This window comes from Staurois parvus, unplaced genomic scaffold, assembly GCF_062004578.1.
Source record: "Staurois parvus isolate SC_StPar_1 unplaced genomic scaffold, SC_StPar_1.0 ptg000147l, whole genome shotgun sequence".
In the NCBI taxonomy this organism is placed as follows: Eukaryota; Metazoa; Chordata; class Amphibia; order Anura; family Ranidae; genus Staurois; species Staurois parvus.
In genome coordinates this window covers 21,950,864-21,972,137 of record NW_028317943.1, presented here as the reverse complement: position 1 = coordinate 21,972,137, position 21,274 = coordinate 21,950,864, and the positions used below count along the sequence as shown (strand labels likewise).

At 43.4% G+C, this 21,274-nt stretch overlaps 1 protein-coding gene across 1 annotated transcript in view; it reads left to right on the top strand.

The window, feature by feature from the left end:
• Window positions 1-2,253: 2,253 nt before the first annotated feature.
• Window positions 2,254-21,274, top strand: part of KCNMB4 (potassium calcium-activated channel subfamily M regulatory beta subunit 4) — a 111,416-nt gene continuing 92,395 nt past the window's right edge. The window contains exon 1 of the mRNA XM_089674200.1: window positions 2,254-2,728. Within this exon, the coding sequence (XP_089530326.1) occupies window positions 2,393-2,728 (336 nt within the window). The 5' untranslated portion in view covers window positions 2,254-2,392. The remainder of the gene's footprint in view (window positions 2,729-21,274) is intronic.

Below are 21,274 nucleotides of genomic sequence, written 5' to 3'. Positions count from 1 at the left end.
TAGCAAAAGAAATGTTCAAAACTAACCCTAAAAAGTGTTATTTTATCAAAAGAGTAGTTGAGGCTTGGAGCAGACTTCAATCAAAGGTACCGAGTCAGGCAACTGTTCTCAAATCTAGCCTTGGGAAAAACATAGGTCTATGTACAGACAAAGAGTTTAAAATAAAATTTAAAAAGTGTAGAATCGATGGACCACTTGGTATTTTCCTGCTGTTACTCTTTTATTACATGAAAATGCGAGGTCTGTTTTTGCTGCCACCCCCTTCAACCCACTAAAAAAAATGCCCAGTGAAAGGTAAAAAAATGTTAAAACTTCAGAAGACAAATATAAAAAAATGCTCACCTTTTGAAAAGTCCCATTACACTGGTGGTGAGTGGGAGAGGGGCCCCATTACACTGGTAGACAGAGGGGAAAAAAAGCCACATTCCACTGGTGGCCAGTTGGAGAAGGGCCCATTACACTGGTGGTCAGAGGGAGAAGGGCTCCATTATACTGGTGGCCAGTGTGAACATGGCCCTGTTACATTGGTGGTCAGTGGGAGAAGGGCCCTATTACGCTGGTGGTCAGTGGGAGAAGGGCCCCATTACAGCAGGGGCTAGTCGGAGAAGGGCCCCATTATGCTGGTGGTCAGTGGGAGAAGGGGTGGAGCAGCTAGGTCAGCACAGATACTCACAGAAATGCAGAGGACTGACATGCAAGGAGGGAAGCAGGGGCAGACTGACAACTCATGGGGCCCCTGTGTCCCTGCCCAAACTCAAAAAAGCCTATGAAAAAGGTACCAGGGGCATCTCATGGGGCCCCATACTGACCCCGGGCCCTCGAGCAGTGCCTGAGTTTCCAAATGGTCAGTCCGCCCCTGGGAGGGAGGAGACTTTACTAGGGAATGGACTCTTCCTGTAGTAGTCAAATTTCCTAGCAAATTCAAATGCACATTGCAACTGAATAATAATGTATGGAAAGAAAAGAAACACTGCAAGTAAACATTTAGAGTACTTATTGGTGCTTCTGCCTGAATTTTTTTTTCAAAAAGCTTAAATGTATGACATTTTGGGGATACAGCACCATGGACATGAGGGGTGTGCAATGGCATATATTTCAATACTTGCAGATGGCTACTTCCTTTATAGCTGTGGGATGCTGTCCTGAGTGGCTGCCTTCTGGCATTGTAGAGGTTAAAGTGGTTATTAAAGCATTCTATGCATTAATGTAAAAATGATCCATGCAGCTCCCCCCAGCCTCCTCTAAATATATACCTGAGCCCCATCTCGATCTAGTGCTGTGCACAAGAGCTGATGCGCTCTCTCCTCATTGGCTCAGATACAGCAGTAGGAGCCATTGGCACCAGCTGTTGTCAATCGGAGTCAGTGAGAAAGGAGTGGAGCTGAGCCCCTCTCTGTCAGTCTTATGGGCACCCAGAGCAATGGCTCAGGAGCGAGCATGCACAGGTGCCCCAATAACTAGCACCTTCCTATGAGGCACTAGGCAGGGGGAAAGAGCCAGGAATGCCGCCAGGGGACCCCAGATGAGGAGGATCAGGGCAAAATCATTGCACAGAGCAGGTAAGCAGAACATATTTGTTATTATAAAACCATAAAAATTAACCTTTAATATAACTTTAACAGCAGCCACTGCTACTGAGGTAAGTTGTACCGCTCCTTTCCGCCATCCACAGAATGCCTATAGTGCATTCCTTTCTTTGACTGGAGGTGGAGCAATGGAATGACAGGATTCCAGCGTCCATTCACAGATCCCGATGCATTGTGGGCTTGTAGTAATGCCAGTTCTGTGATTGGTGGAGAGTGCAGAAGTGGGTGGGGAGTGGTACAACTTTTCTCAGTAGCAGAGCCTGCCTAGCAGCCCCGGACAGCTTGTCAGGGCGGCCGGTATTTAGTGACTGTGAGTCAGGCACTGCTAGGAAGGCACAGAGTGGGGTACCCAGCATTTCACACAGAGTGGGGTACCCAGCATGCCACACAGAGTGGGGTACCCAGCATGCCACACAGAGTGGGGTACCCAGCATGCCACACAGAGTGGCTGTCCTCTACCCCCATATAATATACCTCTCTCCGCTTCCTGGTGACAGGGCTTCCTGGCAACTAAAGAGTTCTTTCAGCTCCGAGGTGTGCTCAGCGTTCACCTGTCTCCCGTTGCTCGGTGCACGCTATTGGTGGAGGGGGAGCGCTGTGTGTGCTCCCATTGGTGGGGAGGAGGACGATCCCGCCCTCTCGCTGTGTGGGGGCGGTGCTGTGTAGCGCACACTGATTTCCTCGCAGTGTGGAGTGATGATAAAGTCCATGGCAGACTTTCTCCCGGCTCTTCTCCTTCGGCGGTGTGTCAGCCCCGTGCTGCCCGCCATGGTACTGTGAAGTCCGCTCCGCACACTCCAGGCGCCATGGGCAAGATCAGGGTGGCTTATGAGTACTCGGAGGCCGAGGACAAGAGCATCCGGCTGGGCTTGTTCCTCATCGTCTCCGGAGTCGTGTCCCTCTTCATCCTCGGCTTCTGCTGGCTCAACCCGGCTCTGCAGGACCTCCAGGGCACCACCGCCAACTGCACCGTCCTGTCCGTGCAACAGATCGAGGAGAGCTTCGAGTGCACCTTCACCTGCGGGAGTGACTGTAAGGGCACCTCTCTGTACCCCTGTCTGCAGATCTATGTCAACAACTCCGAGTCCAACTCCAGGGCTCTGCTCCACCAGGACGAGCAGCAACTCATCACCAACCCCAAGGTAGGTGCACCGCACAACTCATCACCAACCCCAAGGTAGGTGCACCGCACAACTCATCACCAACCCCAAGGTAGGTGCACCGCACAACTCATTACCAACCCCAAAGTAGGTGCACCGCACAACTCATTACCAACCCCAAAGTAGGTGCACCGCACAACTCATTACCAACCCCAAAGTAGGTGCACCGCACAACTCATTACCAACCCCAACGTAGGTGCACCGCACAACTCATCACCAACCCCAACGTAGGTGCACCGCACAACTCATCACCATCCCCAACGTAGGTGCACCGCACAACTCATCACCATCCCCAACGTAGGTGCACCGCACAACTCATCACCATCCCCAACGTAGGTGCACCGCACAACTCATCACCAACCCCAACGTAGGTGCACCGCACAACTCATTACCAACCCCAACGTAGGTGCACCGCACAACTCATTACCAACCCCAACGTAGGTGCACCGCACAACTCATTACCAACCCCAACGTAGGTGCACCGCACAACTCATCACCGTCCTCAAGGTAGGTGCACCGCACAACTCATCACCGTCCTCAAGGTAGGTGCGCCGCACAACTCATCACCGTCCTCAAGGTAGGTGCGCCGCACAACTCATCGCCGTCCCCAAGGCAGGTGCGCCGCAACAACTCATCGCCGTCCCCAAGGCAGGTGCGCCGCAACAACTCATCGCCGTCCCCAAGGCAGGTGCGCCGCAACAACTCATCGCCGTCCCCAAGGCAGGTGCGCCGCAACAACTCATCGCCGTCCCCAAGGCAGGTGCGCCGCAACAACTCATCGCCGTCCCCAAGGCAGGTGCGCCGCAACAACTCATCGCCGTCCCCAAGGCAGGTGCGCCGCACAACTCATCGCCGTCCCCAAGGCAGGTGCGCCGCCCAACTCATCGCCGTCCCCAAGGCATGTGCGCTGCACTCCTCATCGCCAGCCCCAAGGCAGGTGTGCGACACTCGTTCTCATTACACGTTGCTCGTTACCACTTCCAAGTTAGGTGCACCGCACTTATCTCTCCTCATCACCAGCCCCAAGAGAGGTTCACCACGCTCCTCACCAACCCTAAGTTAGAGATACCCCTCATTAATCATTATCAACCTCAAGGTAGGGAACACTGCACTCATCAACCCCAAGGTACACCACATTCATCAGTCATTTTCTCATCACTCATCATCACCACTACACCAACTTCAGGGTGCATCATCACTCCTCATTCATTTCATTATTATCACTAATCACCAACCCCAAGGTACATCACACTCCTCACCATTCATTATCACACCACCAGACCCAAGGTAGGTACACCACACTCACTCATCTTCTTATCACCACCTCCGACATGCATCATTGTATCTCTTTATTCATCTCATCTTCACTCATCAGCAACCCCAAGGTACATCTCACTCATCTCCATTCATTATCACTCATCACCTGCCCCAAGGTACACCACACTCATCACTCATCATTACCAACCCCAAGGTACATCATCATTACTCAGCATCACTCATCACCAACCACAAGATACATCATTCATCACTAATCTGATCATCATTCAACTACACCACACTCATCACCACTCCACATTATTTATCATCACTCATTACCAACCACAAAGTTTACCGCACTAATGACCAATTCCAGGGTTCACTGCACTCATTACCACTCTTCATCATCATCAACTCCAAGGTACACCATTCCTTATCACCAATTCCAAGGTACACTGCTCATCATTCTCACCATCACACCTCATCACCAACCCCAAGGTTCACCACTTAACATCACTCCTCATCACCAACCTCAAGATCCCCCCCCCCGCTTATTATCACCAACCCCAAGGAGCACATCTCCGCATCACTCATCACCAACCTCAAGGTGCACATCTCAGCGTCACTCATCGCCAACCCCAAGGTGCGCACATCTCATCGCCAACTCAAAGGTGCGCACGTCTCAGCGTCGCTCATAACCAACCCCAAGGTGCACATCTCAGCATCGCTCGTAACCAACCCCAAGGTGCACATCTCAGCATCGCTCGTAACCAACCCCAAGGTGCACATCTCAGCGTCGCTCGTAACCAACCCCAAGGTGCACATCTCAGCGTCGCTCGTAACCAACCCCAAGGTGCACATCTCAGCGTGCCTCATGACCAACCCCAAGGTGCACAGCTCGGCGTCGCTCGTAACCAACCCCAAGGTGCACAGCTCGGCGTCGCTCGTAACCAACCCCAAGGTGCACAGCTCGGCGTCGCTCGTAACCAACCCCAAGGTGCACAGCTCGGCGTCGCTCGTAACCAACCCCAAGGTGCACAGCTCGGCGTCGCTCGTAACCAACCCCAAGGTACCCCAAATCATTACTCATCCTTTAACTCCAGGGTACATGACTCCTAATTGCTCATTACCAGTTCTATGGTACCACACTCATCATCGCTCATCTCACCAACTTCACAGCACCGTTGACATGGGGATCCCATTGCAGTGCTTGATCTGGACCTTCATCCGAGCTGTATGCTGTAAAGTGACTCCTTATGTTCTAGTATGGAGGATGTGTGATCATCACACCCCTTACAATTTGATTGTACTGTCTCCTTAAGATGGCCATGCACTATGCAATCTGATATCCTTTAAGATTGCTATGCACTACTAGACAATCTGATCGAACAGTCTCCTTTAAGATGGCCATGCAACATACAATCTGATATCCTTTAAGATTGCTATACACCTTACAACCTAATTGTACAATTTTCTATAGATCTACTCACAACTATTTAGCAGAGCATCCTGCCTGACTGGATACAGATTGATTTGATTAGTTTCGGTAGGTCCTCATATTACATAGTTTTGCTAAATCTAATGGTGGCCATACACAGTTTGCTTTTATTATCTGATTGATGCCTGATTCACTCAACATGATTGAAACGTCATATAATCAAACAGCAAAAACTTCCCTTCCAATCAAATTCGACTTGTTGTAAATCAAACTAAGTCGGAAAGCCAGGGCAGAAAATTGATTCTTACATTTGAGGTGCTTTGTGATTCCAATTGTATTTTCCTTGATCAGATTACATGGTGAAAACAGAGATGTGATTGATCATTTCCAGTCACATCTACTAACTATTGATGAAAATCCACTTCCCCATGTGTGGTATAATAATGAACGGGTTGACTATAGATCGATTATTCCGATCAGGAAAGATCAATTGTAACAGAAAAGAATCATTTATTGAAGGGTGGATGGCTACCTTTTTGCAGCTATGTAGTACAAGGGCCTTCCTGATTGGATCGTTTAAGCAGATCCTCATATTACATAGTCTAAAGTTGATTGTAATGTGTATGGTGACCCATAGAGTTCTGCATGACCTGCTGTCATCTCTGGCAATGTCCCCCACATATGGATGTACACTGTCACTTTAATGGTTGCCACATTCCTGGAAGTAATCACTGACTTGCTCCATGAGATTTTTCGTATGCTCGGTGACACTTTTTTTCTATCAGAAGTGGTGTAATGTGAATGTCTGCTTTTAGCAGATTATGGGACGATCAGAGATTTCCACTTAGCCGCTTTTGTGTAGCATTGCAGTGTTAGAAATGCTGTAATACCCAACATGATGGGGTTAGGTAACATTTGAATAATGGATTTGTGTCTTCCCGGGTGTCCAGGTTCTCTGTCGTAGTTTAGGATGCCTAATGGTCTTTCTATTGTGCTATGAGATAATGAGCAGAGTGGTACAGAGCAGACCATGCTCCCATGTAATACTTTCCTCTAATGTACGGCACACAATGGCCTGCCCTTTAGCGATGAGAAAATAATAATCCTTCCTATAATGGGGAGACGGGCAGATAACGCACAAGGGGTAATCAGCAGCATACGTGCAGAAATCGTCTTGTTACTGTTATTGTGCCAATCAGGGCTGATGAACGAGTTAATACAATTGTCGTTACCGTTCGGAGATAAGCTCTGTTGCCTAGGGGATGAGGTTTGCTAGTATCTGAGGTTCTCAGAACGAGGGACTCGGAAATGAATTTACAGATCAGCACGCAGGGCCCAAATAGCGCTAGACGCATTATTCACACAGCATCAAACTTTATTCTTTCTGTCACCTGTGCTCATCACACAGCGCAGACTGTTCTTCACATTACTTCTGGATGGAAGAGTAAAAGCCCTGTAGTCTATCATCTACCTACTATGTTCTCTGGGCACTACTAAACTGTTTTGGCGGTTTTTCTACCGCACTTATTCCCTTGGTTCTGGCTAAGATTATAAATGTAATAAGCGATTACAACCTTTTGTCTGTACATGAATTTAGCCAATCCTCATGTGGCTAATACCAAATAACTATCCAAAAATAAAGATCTAATTTATTTACACAGAAAAGAAGCTTGCTATTAATCAAATATAACAAAATATAATGTAGCCGGTATAACTTTAAAAGTAGTAATATTACAATGCAAATACAGAATGTTACCAATACAAAGATGACTACAGGAAAGAAAGTTACAGAAAAGAAACCTAGAATAATATGTTACGCAGACATCCTGATCCAACACAACAAACACTTTACTCCTGCGCTAGGAAAGGACTCCGTAGAGCCAATAGGAATGTTCTGGAATTTTCTGGAATATGCACTGCTTGCTGCCCTCAACAGATCGGGGTGGTCCGAATACACTGGATACAAATGGAGAAACAGAAAAAGGGTGCATCGACCTAGTGCATTATTGTTTAAAATAATTTATTAAAGAAACAAAAATCGGTATACTCACAATGGACATAACACAGGCATGTCAAACTGAACAAGATGTATGATCCAAACAACATCTGAGTCCATACGATGGAACCCTGGATGACCAACTGGCTAACGCGTTTCAAGGACACAACCTCTTCCTCAGAGCCAACCAAAGAAAGAGGTTGTATCCTCGAAACGCGTTAGGCAGTTGGTTGTCCAGGGTTCCATCGTATGGACTCAGATGTTGTTTGGATCATACATCTTGTTCAGGTTGACATGCCTGTGTTGTTATGTCTATTGTGAGTATGATACCTATTTTTGTTTCTTTAATAAATTATTTTAAACGATAATGCACTAGTTCGGTGCGCCCTTTTTCTGTTTCTCCATTTGTATGCAGACATCCTGATGACTGGGCTTCCAAAGAGAAAAAAGGGCAAACATTGAGCAATGGCTTACTTTTATACCCCCTCCCTCTCCATTCCAGGTAAAGGCACACCCTTCAATAAGTTCCAGTATTTTGCCATTTTTGTTCAAAGGGGGGGCTCGGTGACTTGTGAAAGATATTGGTCAACTCTAGCTCATCAGATGGAATTTATGATAGGCCAATGTCCAGCGAAGCATACTTCCTTGGAAGCCAGTTCCCGCAGGAAGATCTATGACAGTACTCCCTAGGAGGTGTTAGGGCTCGTTCACACTTGACTTTATTTCTAAGGCTGGCCCATACATTATACAATTTTCTTGAGAATTTTGCTTTAGATTTACCAAAAAACCATATAATATGAGGTCAAACCTAAACAACACTTTCAATTGTATCCAATTAGGCAGGCCCTTGCACTACATAGTTGAAGGTAAATCTAAAGGAAATTGGGTAGAAATTGAACAGAAAATTGTATAGTGTATGGCCAGCCTAACTCTTGCCAAACGCCCCTATAGCATTTGAGAAGCGTTTTAAATGCTCCCAAAACGCCCTATGCACGGTTTTGAGGTGATTGATCGGCGTTTTCCAAGCATTAAAACCACACCACAAACTGCTATAATGAAGTTAAATGATATTAAAGCTCCGCGTCGCAACTGCACCGCAAACAACTGCCAGGCGTTTGCGGAGTGGCACCATAGACTTGAATGAGAGGCTTCAACTCCTGCTGACTCGACCCGAGGCGTCAGTTTTGCCGCAACGCTAACTCTTCCGTGTGAACAGCACTGTGTGCTGCCATGTGCAGAATTTTCATAGTCGTTTGAGAAGCGTTAAAAACTTTTCCCAAACGCCTGTTTGACGCCTGCTGAAAAGCTAATGTGAACGTAGCCTTAGAAATGACAACTCCAGGGCTTATTCAGCCAGGTGGCCATACTGCCATAAACCCCTACAGGAAAGAATCAAAAAGGGGGGGGGGGTGTTGAGGTGATAAATTGCAGGAACGGAGACTTGGACCCCTATCAGAAGTTCACAATAATGTTAAAAATTATTATAGGCCCAAAGTAGCCATTACAAAACCCAATCACCAAAAGTCTTATCTGTACTTATGCATGTTAACCTCTTGCCAACTGCAATAATGCATATCTGCACAGCAAGAAAAGTGGGCTTTGACGCCCAGCTATTACATATAGGCAGGTGTGAAAAATGCTGTCAATCTGGAATGCTTTCAGAAATAGAAGTGTTCATAGATCATTTACTTTCCATTTTGTTAATTGATAAGAATCAGCAAGAAAAAAAAAATCCAAATCATTATTTGGTGCGACCACCCTTTGCCTTCAAAACGGCATCATCTCTTCTAGCTACACTTGCACACAATGTTTGTGGAACGTTGTTCCAAACATCTTGGAGAACTAACCACAGATCTTCTGTGGATGTAGACTGCCTCCAATCCTTGTCTCTTTATGTCAACCCAGACAGACTCGATGTTTTGATCAGGGCTCTGTGGTGGCTAAGCCATCACTTCCAGGACTCCTTGTTCTTTACGCTTAAGATAGTTCTTAAAGGAGAACTATAGCTAAAGCTGTTGCAGTTTGTTCTGCACGCCTGTGACCCTTTTCCAGCCAACAGCTGGCTAAAGTCCACTGTCGGCTGACGTCACGCAGCCAGTCCAGTCTTTGAAAAGATTCTGACTATATGGCTGGGATCCACTAAGAAGCCTTAACAAGCATCTGGCTCAGTTTCTCGCCAGTCCCTCAGAGCCTGAGCCAGCCCCTCCTACCCCCTCCAGTGAGTGCTGGAGGGGCAGAGCAGAGAGCCGGAGACTGAGAGATGGCTCTCTGCTCAGAGCGGAGGAGGAGAACTGAGCAATCAGCGGTATTCTTGTAAAAAACATCGGCTGTATGTTTGGGGTCATTGTCCTGTTGCAGTATAAATTTGTGGCCAATTACACGCCTCCCTAATGATATGGCACGATGGATATTTATCTGCCTGTATTTCTCAGCATTGAGGACACCATTGATCCTGACTAAATCTCCCAAATCCATTTGCAGAAATGCAGCCCCAGACTTTCAAGGAACTTCCACCATGCCTTACTGTTTCCTGCAGACACTCATATTTGTACCACTCTCCAGCCATTCAGTGAACAAACTGCCTCCTGCTACAGCCAGATATTTCAATTGTTGACTCAACAGTCTAGAGCACCTGTTATTTTTCTGCAGTCCAGTTCTTGTTTTTATGTATAGTTGAGTTGCTTAGCCTTGTTTCCATGTTGGAGATAGGGCTTTTTGGCCACAGTTCCTTCATCAAGGTGACTTCTTCAGACAGATGTTTTGTACTTGGGTCCCGCTGGATTCCGTGAGTTCTGTGCTGATGGCACTGCTGGACATCTTCTGATGTCACAGAAAAGTGAGCATGATGCGTCCTTTCAGCTGCTGATTGTTTACGTGACTGACCACTGAGTCTACAGTCCTCAACATTGCCGTTTCTTTGTGCTTCTTCAAAATAGATTGAACAGCACATCTTGAAACCCCAATCTGCTTTTAAACCTTTGCCTGGGAGAGACCTTGCTGATGGAGTATAACTACCTTGTTGCTGGCTCAGTCTTGTCATGGTGGATGACCTGTGACATAAAACTGTCTTCCATAACCTCATCTTAGTAGCAGAGTTTGGCTGTTCCTCTCCCTGTTTTAAGCCTCCTACACAGTTGTTTCTGTCTCGGTTAATGACTGTGTTTCAACCTACTTGTGAAATTGATGATCATTAACTAGTGGTGCACTGAAATGAGAATTCTGGTGCCGAAACCGAAAATGCAGAATGCACGTGGCCAAAAACTGAACTGAAGTGTATGTAGGGGTGGGGAGGCTCCAAATTTTTTATACTACTTTGTGTGTGTGTTTATATATATATATATATATATATATATATAAATATAAAAAGGGCCTCTTCCCCACTAGCCGGTGGTTGTGGGGGTCTGTGAGCAGGGGGTTTATCGGAATCTGGAAGCTCCCTTTAACAAGGGGGGGCTCCAAGATCCCGGCCCTCCCCCTATGTGAATGAGTATGGGGTACATGGTCCCGCTATTCATTCACAAAAAAACAAAAAGTGTAGTATGAAAAAGTCTGGACACGGTCTTTGACAAGTCCTTTATTAAAAGAAAAAAACTAAAAAAAATGTCCCCTGCAGTAGATCCAGCGTGAATCACGATGCCCGCTGTCGCCACCGCTGACCCAAAAAAAAAAATAAAAAAAAAGTTCTGCTTCTGACGATGGCTCCTAGCCTTCTGCCTGCTCTGGTGGGGGAACCCCATGCCATTTTTTAGAAGTGTTTTTTGTTTTTTTTTCTTTTTTTATTGCCAGGAATCCTTTTACGTTCAGTTGTCAGTGGGGAAAACCCGCTGACAGCTGAAACATTAACGCATGGTTGCCACTACTAAAATACTGCATGAATTAATAAAATAACTCATGCAGTATTTTAGTAGCGTTTACTTTTTTTTTTTTTTTCTTCATGCATCCGGAACGGATTAATTGGTTTTCAATGCATTCCTATGGGTAACAGTGTTTTGGTTTACAAAGTTTTCGCTATACGAAAAGTCCTACAGAATTAAACAAAACTATTACTGTGTGTATGTATGTGTGTGTGTATGTATGTATGTATGTATGTATGTATATATGTATATGTATGTATATATGTATATGTATGTATATATGTATATGTATGTATATATGTATATGTATGTATATATGTATGTATATGTGTGTATATATATATATATATATATATATATATATATATATATATATATATATATATATATATATATATATATATATATATATATATATATATATAATTTTTTTTTTCTTCTTCTGATTTTATTGCTATCTCAGAGGTCCCATAGTCCCCTATGTGATAGTATATAAGTGACAGGTCCTCTTTGTAGGGTGTTGGATGGGCAGTGTGTGCAAGGAGGGGGCAGGAGAAGAGCAGTGTATAAAGAGAGGCACCCTCACTGGCCTTCACTATGTCAGTGCTGGTTTTTAAATGTAATTACCGGCTTTAGCTATAGTAAAGGGAAAAAAGCCAATAATTACATTTAAAAACTGGCATATAGGCAGCCAGTCACTGTGTATGCACTGCTCCTCTCCTACCTTTCTCCGCTGCCCCTCTTCCCCCCCCCCCCTTTACATCTGCAGTGCACACAGTCCCCTATAATTTTCGTCCGATATGTTTCAGCTGCCGAAATGTCAGTGCATCCCTATCATTAACATCTGATTGGTATAATTGGTTAACCAATGCACCTGACTCTAATCCTACAAAACTAGTATCAATTCTTTTTCCTGCACAAAGGGTAGTCACACCAAATATTGATTTGATTTAGATTTTTCTTCTGTCGCTTGCTTTGTTTATTTGTAGAAATTTACAAAAAAGGCAATTAAAATATTTGTGAAAGCATTCTTGTTTTACATCATTTCTTCACACCTGCCTAAAACTTTTGCACAGTACTGTGAATCCATGGAGGTGCGAGTTTGTGTGCTGTAAGTTCACTCCCAGTACTATGACCAAGCTGTCACCAACAGCTGACCATTAAGTAGCTTTTAATGCCCAGGAGGCAGTGACCACTCTGGTTGACTCACAGTGGTCACATGATCAGGAGCTCCTGCTGCTGGTTTCGAATCGTGAGTCAAGCACAGTGGTCATATGATATGGAGGGTTCATGTAGTTTCAAAAGTTGTTTTCACTCTTTGTAAATATGCAGCTTTCATTAAAACCATGTTGGTGTGTGCATTAACACTGGTGTTTTTGTGCACTGAGTCTCACTGCATTAGGGCAGCCTATTCACGGCAATGCGTTTAACCACCTCCTTATCGTCACATTGTGGGGGGGGAAACAGTGGGGAAGTTGAGGTCTATTTTTGTGGCACCGTGGTTAAATTGCTCATCAGCAATCTCTCAAGTACCAATGTGCTGTTAATGGCCGTGAAGCAGCTCTGTACCAAGTGGTCACTGTGATGACTCATGATAAATGCATAAATGTAAACAGTGTGCTTCACCCCCCCATGACCTATGATGCTGCTGTATCTAATGCACTGTTACCAAGCTCTCTGTTTTTAATCCCCTCCGTACCAGCAGGTTTCTTCCTGTTGAAAAAATTGTGGCAATAATGAGATGACCTTGGGGTGCCTACTTTTCAAAAAAGTGGACATTTTGGCATTGTTCTAATGTCCTGGCATTTTTATTTGCTAACATATCTGTTATCACATAAAATATATCTGTATATAGCGTATCTGTTTTAGTATAGAAAGTAGGATTACATTTTTTTTTTGTAAAAAAAAAAAAAAAAATTGTTAAAGTGGAAATAAACCTATCAATTTAAAGGCTCATTCTCACCATACGTCCATGAGACGTGATGGAAACTGATGCACATCAGTTTTTATATACCTTGCAGATTTCTGTGCACAAAAAAATCTGTGTGTGATACTAATTTTGTGGTGTGAACAGGGCGCGTAGACCAGTTTATTTTGCTGTGCCCTTGCAGAATGTGTGCTGAAAAACTGATGTCTCTGCACCATGGTGTGAAGGAGCCCTAACAGTTTGAAAAAAAAAAAAAGTTACATTCCTGGAATCCTGGGACTGTAACTGTCACATTTGCTTGTACTCTTAACCGAACTGTCAAGACATCAAATGGTTGGTGTCATATTTGATCACTTGTGCAATATCATGGCAGTTGGAGATCAGAGGCTAAGATGGCAGCTTCCTTGGCTGAAAAGGATAGGAGAGTTTTTAGTTCCACTTTAACTGCCTCCCACCCGCCATGTGGATAGTATGTATTATAATACATTGTTTTTGTAAACTAAATGCATACAGTTAGGTCAGCCTTTCTCAACTGGAGTGCCTTGGAATGCAGTTTGTCCTAGATCATTGCCATTGTGTGAGCCAGCACCATAACAACCAACGAATCTCTACAGCTAGGATACACAATGGCCTACCTGCACCATGCCAACACATGGCTGTGATGTGGTATAGAACCTCTGATGTCATGGGGGACCTATGATGGGAAGGAGGACTCTTATGTGATGGGGGGACTCTGATAAAATGAACTTCACATTAGAAGCCCCTCTTCATGTCAAAGCAGTTCTGTGCATTGTACCAGGCTCAGGTTTCCCATTAACATTTTGATTGATTTTTTTTTTTTTTTACATTTTAGACCAAATTACCTTTTTAAAGGATGCCATGACTGAGGAAAAAAAGGTTGAGAAGCTCTGAGTTTGGGTTTATGTAGCAAACCAATGTCAGTATTGTGTTTTTTGGGTTTTTTTTTGCCCTTTATTTTATTGCTATTTATAAGTTATGTATCTCACTGTTTAAACGACCTAATGACCAGATGCAGCAACTCAATAAATGTGGTTATTTCAAGCAAGACAGTAAGCATCTTCTGTATTTTCTATAAGCTGATAGGCTGTTATCCATAGGGACAAATCAACTAAACTGGTGTAATGCACCCACTTTTTGTAGAAGCTGATCGTTGGAATACACTGCAAGCTACAGTGGGGAAAATCCAACAAGGCGGTTTGACAGAAGCTAGTTGGTAGATCAACTTCTTTACTACCTTCCTGCCCATACATGGATTGAAACCGGATGAATTTCGATCAATGTATTTTCCAAAATCCAGGCAAATGTTTAAAAATAATACAGGGGGCTGTGCCCGCACTGCATGGGCTAACTGCTATTTTTTGTCTAGGGGTGATAACGGTGAATATATATCTACCAATTCCGCCTATCCTCGGAGCGCAATACCAGTCCCTGCCGCTCCTCCCCCTCCCCCCCACACGCTAGCGTTTTTTTGAGTGGACTGTTTCTGATGACATCACGTCAGTAGACTGGCTCTGGACGTGAGGACGGCAGGAACAGTCCACCACTGGACGTGGGGGAGTGTGGTTTTCTGGAGGGTCGGAGGACAGGGTAAGTATAGCTCTTCCCTAAAGCCCTGGATAAAATGAGCAGTTTATAATAAGAGTTCTACTTTAAGCCTCATGCACATAGGACATTTTTTCTTTTTTTTCTTTCTTTTTTTCCTCTCCTTAGCGCCTTTGCTCCCGGCAGGGAAAAAAAAAACAGCTTAAAAAATGCACCAAAAGCCTTTTAGGCATGTGAAGTGTTGGGCGTTAATTGTTTCTATTGGACATTATATTATTTTATTCTGGCATGTGTGTTGTGTACGGCTACCTTCCGAAGTATTTCTAATAATATGTAGCCACTTTTGTGATACAGGCAGAAAGAACAGCCGGGCTCCAGACCTCTTACACCCCAGTCACATCGGGTGCGATGCCTCTTAGCCTCTGACTTGCAAATCGTATGCCAAGTCGCACCCTATTGTCCGCAATTAGAGCGGTCACATTTGTAAAGTAGTACATGTACTACTTTTGGTGTGATTTGCATAGACCTCTGTGTCGGATGTCTTGCAGATCGCACCTGAAATCGGCATCTCACCAGACTTTGAAATCGTGCGACTTCACTGTAAGTCGCAGAATTTCAAAGTCAGCCTTGATGGTGACCGGGGTGTTAGGGTAGATGTGCACTAGGTGTGGTGAGACTTTCAATGGGGATGCAGTGGGACTTGCCACCCAAAGACATGACAAGCCTTGTCCCCATTGTGGCTGGTTCACACCACTGCATTGTGGTGGCTTGTGGGCAGTGTGTGCTGAAAAAAAAAAAAGTACTGTGCACAGTACTTTTTTTTTTTTTTTTTTTTTTTTTTTTTTTTTTTTTATCCAATGCAGTCACTGCATGTCGGTCGATAGAACTTTTAACAGTGTGATGCACTGGAATTGGCACGTGAGCACTCCTGGCACTGTAACGATGAATGGACCATGAATGCAGGAGCAGCTACAAAGCACACCCCCAGCCTCCTAATTGGACAGTGAGAAGAAGCAGAACAATGGTACTCATTCTGCTAATTGTACTTTCTGCATGTATCCTATGTTTGTCGGTACAGTGCCTTGAAAAAGTATTCATACCCCTTTTAAATTATTGCATGCAGTCACATTACAACCAAAAACAATGTATTTTATTGGGATTTTATTTGATTGACCAACACAAAGTGGCACATAATTGTGAAGTGGAAGGAAAATGATAAATGATTTTCAACATTTTTCCAAATGAATATGTAAAAAGTGTGGCATGCATTTGTACTCAGTCTCCCCCCCCCCCCCCCCCCCTTTTTTAGAACCACCTTTCGCTGCAATTACAGCTGCAAGTCTTTTTGGGGATGTCTCTACCAGCTTTGCACATCTAGACAGTGACATTTTTGCCCATTCTTCTTTACAAAATAGCTCAAGCTCTGTCAGATTGGATGGAGAGCATCTGAACAGCAATTTTCAAGTCTTGCCACAGATTCTCAATTGGATTTAGGTCTGGACTTTGACTGGGCCATTCTAACACATGAATATGCTTTGATATAAACCATTCCATTGCAGCTCTGGCTTTATGTTTAGGGTCATTGTCCTGCTGGAAGGTGAACCTTCGCCCCAGTCTCAAGTCTTTTGCAGACTCTTAATAGGTTTTCCTCTAAGATTGCTCTGTATTTGGCTCCATCCATCTTCCCATCAATTCTGGCCAGCTTCCCTGTCCCTGCTGAAGAAAAGCATCCCCACAACATGATGCTGCCACTTTCATTTTTCACGTTTGGGAGGGTGATCTCATGGTCTCATCTGACCAGAGCACCTTCTTCCACATGTTTTCTTTGTCCACCATATGGTTTGACGCAAACTTCAAATAGGACTTCTTATGGCTTTCTTTTAACAATGACTTTCTTCTTGCCACTCTTCCATAAAGGCCAGATTTGAGTGCACGACTAATAGTTGTCTTTTGAACAGATTCTCCCACCTGAGCTGTGGATCTCTGCAGCTCCTCCAGAGTTACCATGGGCCTCTTGGCTGCTTCTCTGCTCCTTGTGCTCCTTGCCCGGCCTGTCCGTTTTAGGTGGACGGCCATGTCTTGGTAGGGTGCAGTTGTGCCATACTCTTTCCATTTTCGAATTATGTATTGAACAGTGCTTCGTGAGATGTTCAAAGCTTGGGATATTTATTTTTTATAACCTAATCCTGCTTTAAACTTCTCCACAACTTTATCCCTGACTTGTCTGGTGTGTTCCTTGACCTTCATGATGCTCTTTGTTCACTAGTGTTCTCTAACAACCCTCTGGAAGCTTCACAGAACAGCTTTATTTATATTGAGATTAAATTACACACAGGTGGACTTTGTTTACTAATTAAGTGACTTCTGAAGGCAATTGGTTCCACTAGATTTTAGTTAGGGGTATCAGAGTAAAGGATGCTGAATACAAATGCCTGCCACACTTTTCAGATATTTATTTGTAAAAAACTTTAAAACCAGTTATTTTCCTTCCACTTCACAATTACTGCATGTGCCACTTTGTGTTGGTCTGTCACATACAATCCAAATAAAATACATTTGTTTTTGTAACATGACAAAATGTGGAACGTTTCAAGGGGTATGAATACTTTTTTCAAGGCACTGTACATGTGTACTGCAGCAAAGCCTCATTAGCTTTTAATTGGTCCCATTCTTTTCTGAGTGCTGATTTAAGGGGATTACGGGAGGCAGATATTAAAACAAATGAAATGAATACATTTTGACAGTACTTCATTTGATCAGATTGTTTTTATCTTTCCAGAGTTCGACTTTTCAAATCTGTATTTTGCAAATGATTTCCATACAGGAGTCGGGATGGGGGTTATTTTTTTTATTGACATGCACTACAGTACACATCACTGTAATTAAAGCCACCTTCTATTTTTTGCCAGTTGCCAGGGGCATGCTTGGAATTAGATAGTCATGCATCAACAAGTTCTAATTAAATCAGAAAACATTATCACAAAACTTTGAAGGAATATCTAATAACGTAGACTAGACCCACTGAGACACACTTCTATGCACTTTCTAATTAAAGGATAAAGAACAATGTGTAACATTTTCTTTGTGGCATTGGAATGGTTTGATCTATTGCTCTATTCTGTTCGAAAATTTGAAGGAAATTATAAATACAACCTTTGAAAGCAGAGATCAACATTTCAGCATCCACTATTTCACTGAAATTCAGCTCCTGTATATTATGCAGAGCCCTATGTTCGGAGTGTTCCTGCATTTTATCACCTATTTATTCAAGGTGGAATTTAAACAGCTTGTAAGGAGGCCAAATAAACAAAAAGCAAAAAGACTTCCAGTGTTTTAAAGGACTATTAGGCCAAAACTTGTTTTAGAAAATAAAAGTATAGATGTGTAATCTGGCCATAGATGGATTGAAATTCGGATGGTTCGTCAGAGACTGGCTGAATTTTGACCCATGTGTGGCCATCCCTGTGTGACAGAAGTCTTTTATTTGATCGACTTTTGTCAATCAGCGGCTGTAGCCAATCTGCTACATCCACTGGTTAGTGTATTCTGACAGCTGAGTCTCCCGCTGTCAGAATACAATGCCCCAGTAGGGGATTCCTCCATTCACCTTGCTTGTGTGGATGGTGGAATCCATTCATTTTTTTTTTCATTGAACCCACTGGCTTAATGAAAAACAATCCATTTATGGCCAACTTAAAGCTGGCCATACACCAGTGGAATTTTGTTTTAAAATGTTTGTTTTTGGATAGTTTTTATTTTCTAAGGCCTCAATCACACCACTGGGCAGAGATGTCAGGTTTTTCTGCACGCGTTCTGCAAGGGCACAACAAAATCAATTGTTCTCTATGTGCTCTGTGCGCATCACAACACTAGTTATCAAGTGCAGAATTTTTCTGTGGAGGAATCTGCAATGTGTATAAAACTCACTGAAGTGTGCATGAAAACTGATGTCTTTGCAAGTGAACTCTGCATCAGTTTTTCTGTCTGTATGGTGTGAATGAGGCCTAATAGTTAATGGGGTTAAAGCGACAATTCAGTTTGACCATACTGACCATAAAAAAATGTAGCCGGATGGAAATTATCAAATGAAATTCTAACAATGAATGGGGTTTTTGTTTAGGAAATTTCATTTATTTTAACTCCTACAAAACAAATCTTTAATGCCCGAACCCAAATATGCAACTTTGACATGTTAGTGTAACTGTACATATACTCGCAACTACTTTGTTTATACAGGTGGTTTATACCTTGTTTAACCACCTCCTGTTCGGCCGTTGTATATAAACAGGGTCGGGTGGCCGTTTATAAACAGCCTCCCTGCCCCCTGCTTGGGAGCACGCAGCCCCGTGATCCGGTGCCCGCTGTGTCCTCTGGACACAGTGGAACACCGATCGTCGTACGGGACCTCTGGGAGGTCCCGATCATGTGATCACTGATTGGCCAATCTGTGGTCAAATGCAGAGTAGTAAGCAAGATGTCACTTCTGACATCATTGCTTACTACGTGTGAAATCTGTGAATGATCACAGAAGTCACATGGTACAAGGCTATTCACAACAGCCTTGTACCATGTGACAAGCTGTGACCAATCACAGCTCACACAGTAGTTCTCAGTGGCTGCAAGAATGCAGCCAGAGAGAAGGAGAAATAATTGCTTTTACAGGCTCTATGGGTGTAAAAGCAATCAGTGTAAAAAAAGAAAAAAAAAATCTTCATCACCCCCCAAAAGTAGTACAGTGTCGCCATGGTGAAACTGTACTGCTAGGGTGACAGTATGTAAAAATTATACATTATCGTTAAACTAATTGTTTTTTTGTTTTTTACTGAAAAGATAACGGAATACATTTTGGGCAAGATTTATGATTAAATATTATTTATTTGCAAAATTTTATAAGAAAAACACTTTCTTTCAAAATTTTGGGACTTTTTCATATACATAGCAAAAAAAATAAAAATCCCAGTGGTGAATAAATACCACCAAAATAAAGCTTTATCTGTCTCAAAAAAATGCTAAAAAATTAATATGGGTACAGTGTCGCATTACCGCACAATTGTCATTCAAAGTGTGATAGCACTTAAAGCTGAAAATTGCCCTGGACAGGAAGGGGGTAAAAGTGTCCGGACTTGAAGTGGTTAATTCAGGATAGATTGGGTGTTTAGTTCAGTCACTCTTGTTCATGGATATCTTCTGATTCTTTTATTGTCAAAGGAAAGTGACCCAAATGGTAAAAAAAAATATTTCTAAACATTTAGCTGTAGTTCTTGTTAGATACTCTCACTTAAAATGTATCCATATTTCTCTTGCCTAATATTGTTTAGCTGGACGTGACCAGATTGTTCCACCAATACCTTTTTTCCATTTTTTAAGCGGACCAGATCGTACCCTTCATTATCCTCCAATGGAGCAGCAGATTTAAACAGACGCGGGTTCATTAACACCCACCTACATCCAATCTGATCTGCTAAAAACAGACAGATGGAAATTCGTTCCCCATCTGTCTAGTGGATTGGATGGCAGTCGGACATAAATGGACAGGCAGTCCTTTTACATCTGACTACCCATAGAGGACAATGGGATACAGACCATCCTCTTGCTTAGTGGGGATAGGTGGACAAATTAGCTGCTGAGCAAGCGCAGTCCGCTTGTAGAAAGGGCCTTACCATTGGGTGCTCTAGTATTCCAAACTTCTAGATTATTTTGCTAAACAGCTTGTAGTTCTTTACAAATGCACTGTTCATTATTTCCGCTGACTGTACACTTTTTACACGTACTAGGTTTCCAGCCAACGTTGAACAAACAGCGGTACACATGTACCTTTTGGTACAATGCCCAGCTTCTGTTGAACAGTCTTGCTGAAAAACTAGCATTCGATCAGTGCTTGCAAACACTGACCAGTGTATTCTGGTGGGGGGTCCCCCTGTCAGGATACAAAGATACAGTGAGAGATCCCCCGCATCACACCTCATTGTGTTGATGCGGGGATCTGTCAGTTTTTAATTTTTTTCCGTTAAACGAAAAACAAAAAAAACTTGATGGTGTGTATACTCTGCTTTACTCAGTTGTTAACATGTACATCCATTTTCTGTGTCTTTTCTGTGAAACGCAATAAAAACTTATGTAAATATAAAATTTAGCTGTATGTTTTTATGCCATGACCCACCACCAAAAAAGAACCCAGAATAAATTCTCCTACTCCTGATGATTGGGTTGATATCACATATATGGGCATTATTTGTTCTTTGTACCTGTAGTAGAGCCAAGAAACATCACTCTTTTTTTTTTTTTAATGTACTTTGGAAGGACATTTATCAAGTCTTTGCATGAAAAATCTCTTCAGTACAATAAATAATGCCAATATCATACGAAATTGTATCTATGTATGGCAAGCTAAAGCTCCCCAATATGGAGCTGATTGTTGGGAAGGTGCTGTGTTGCAGACACAATATGTTAATGATTGGGACATGTTACATCATACAGTACATTTATCAAACCA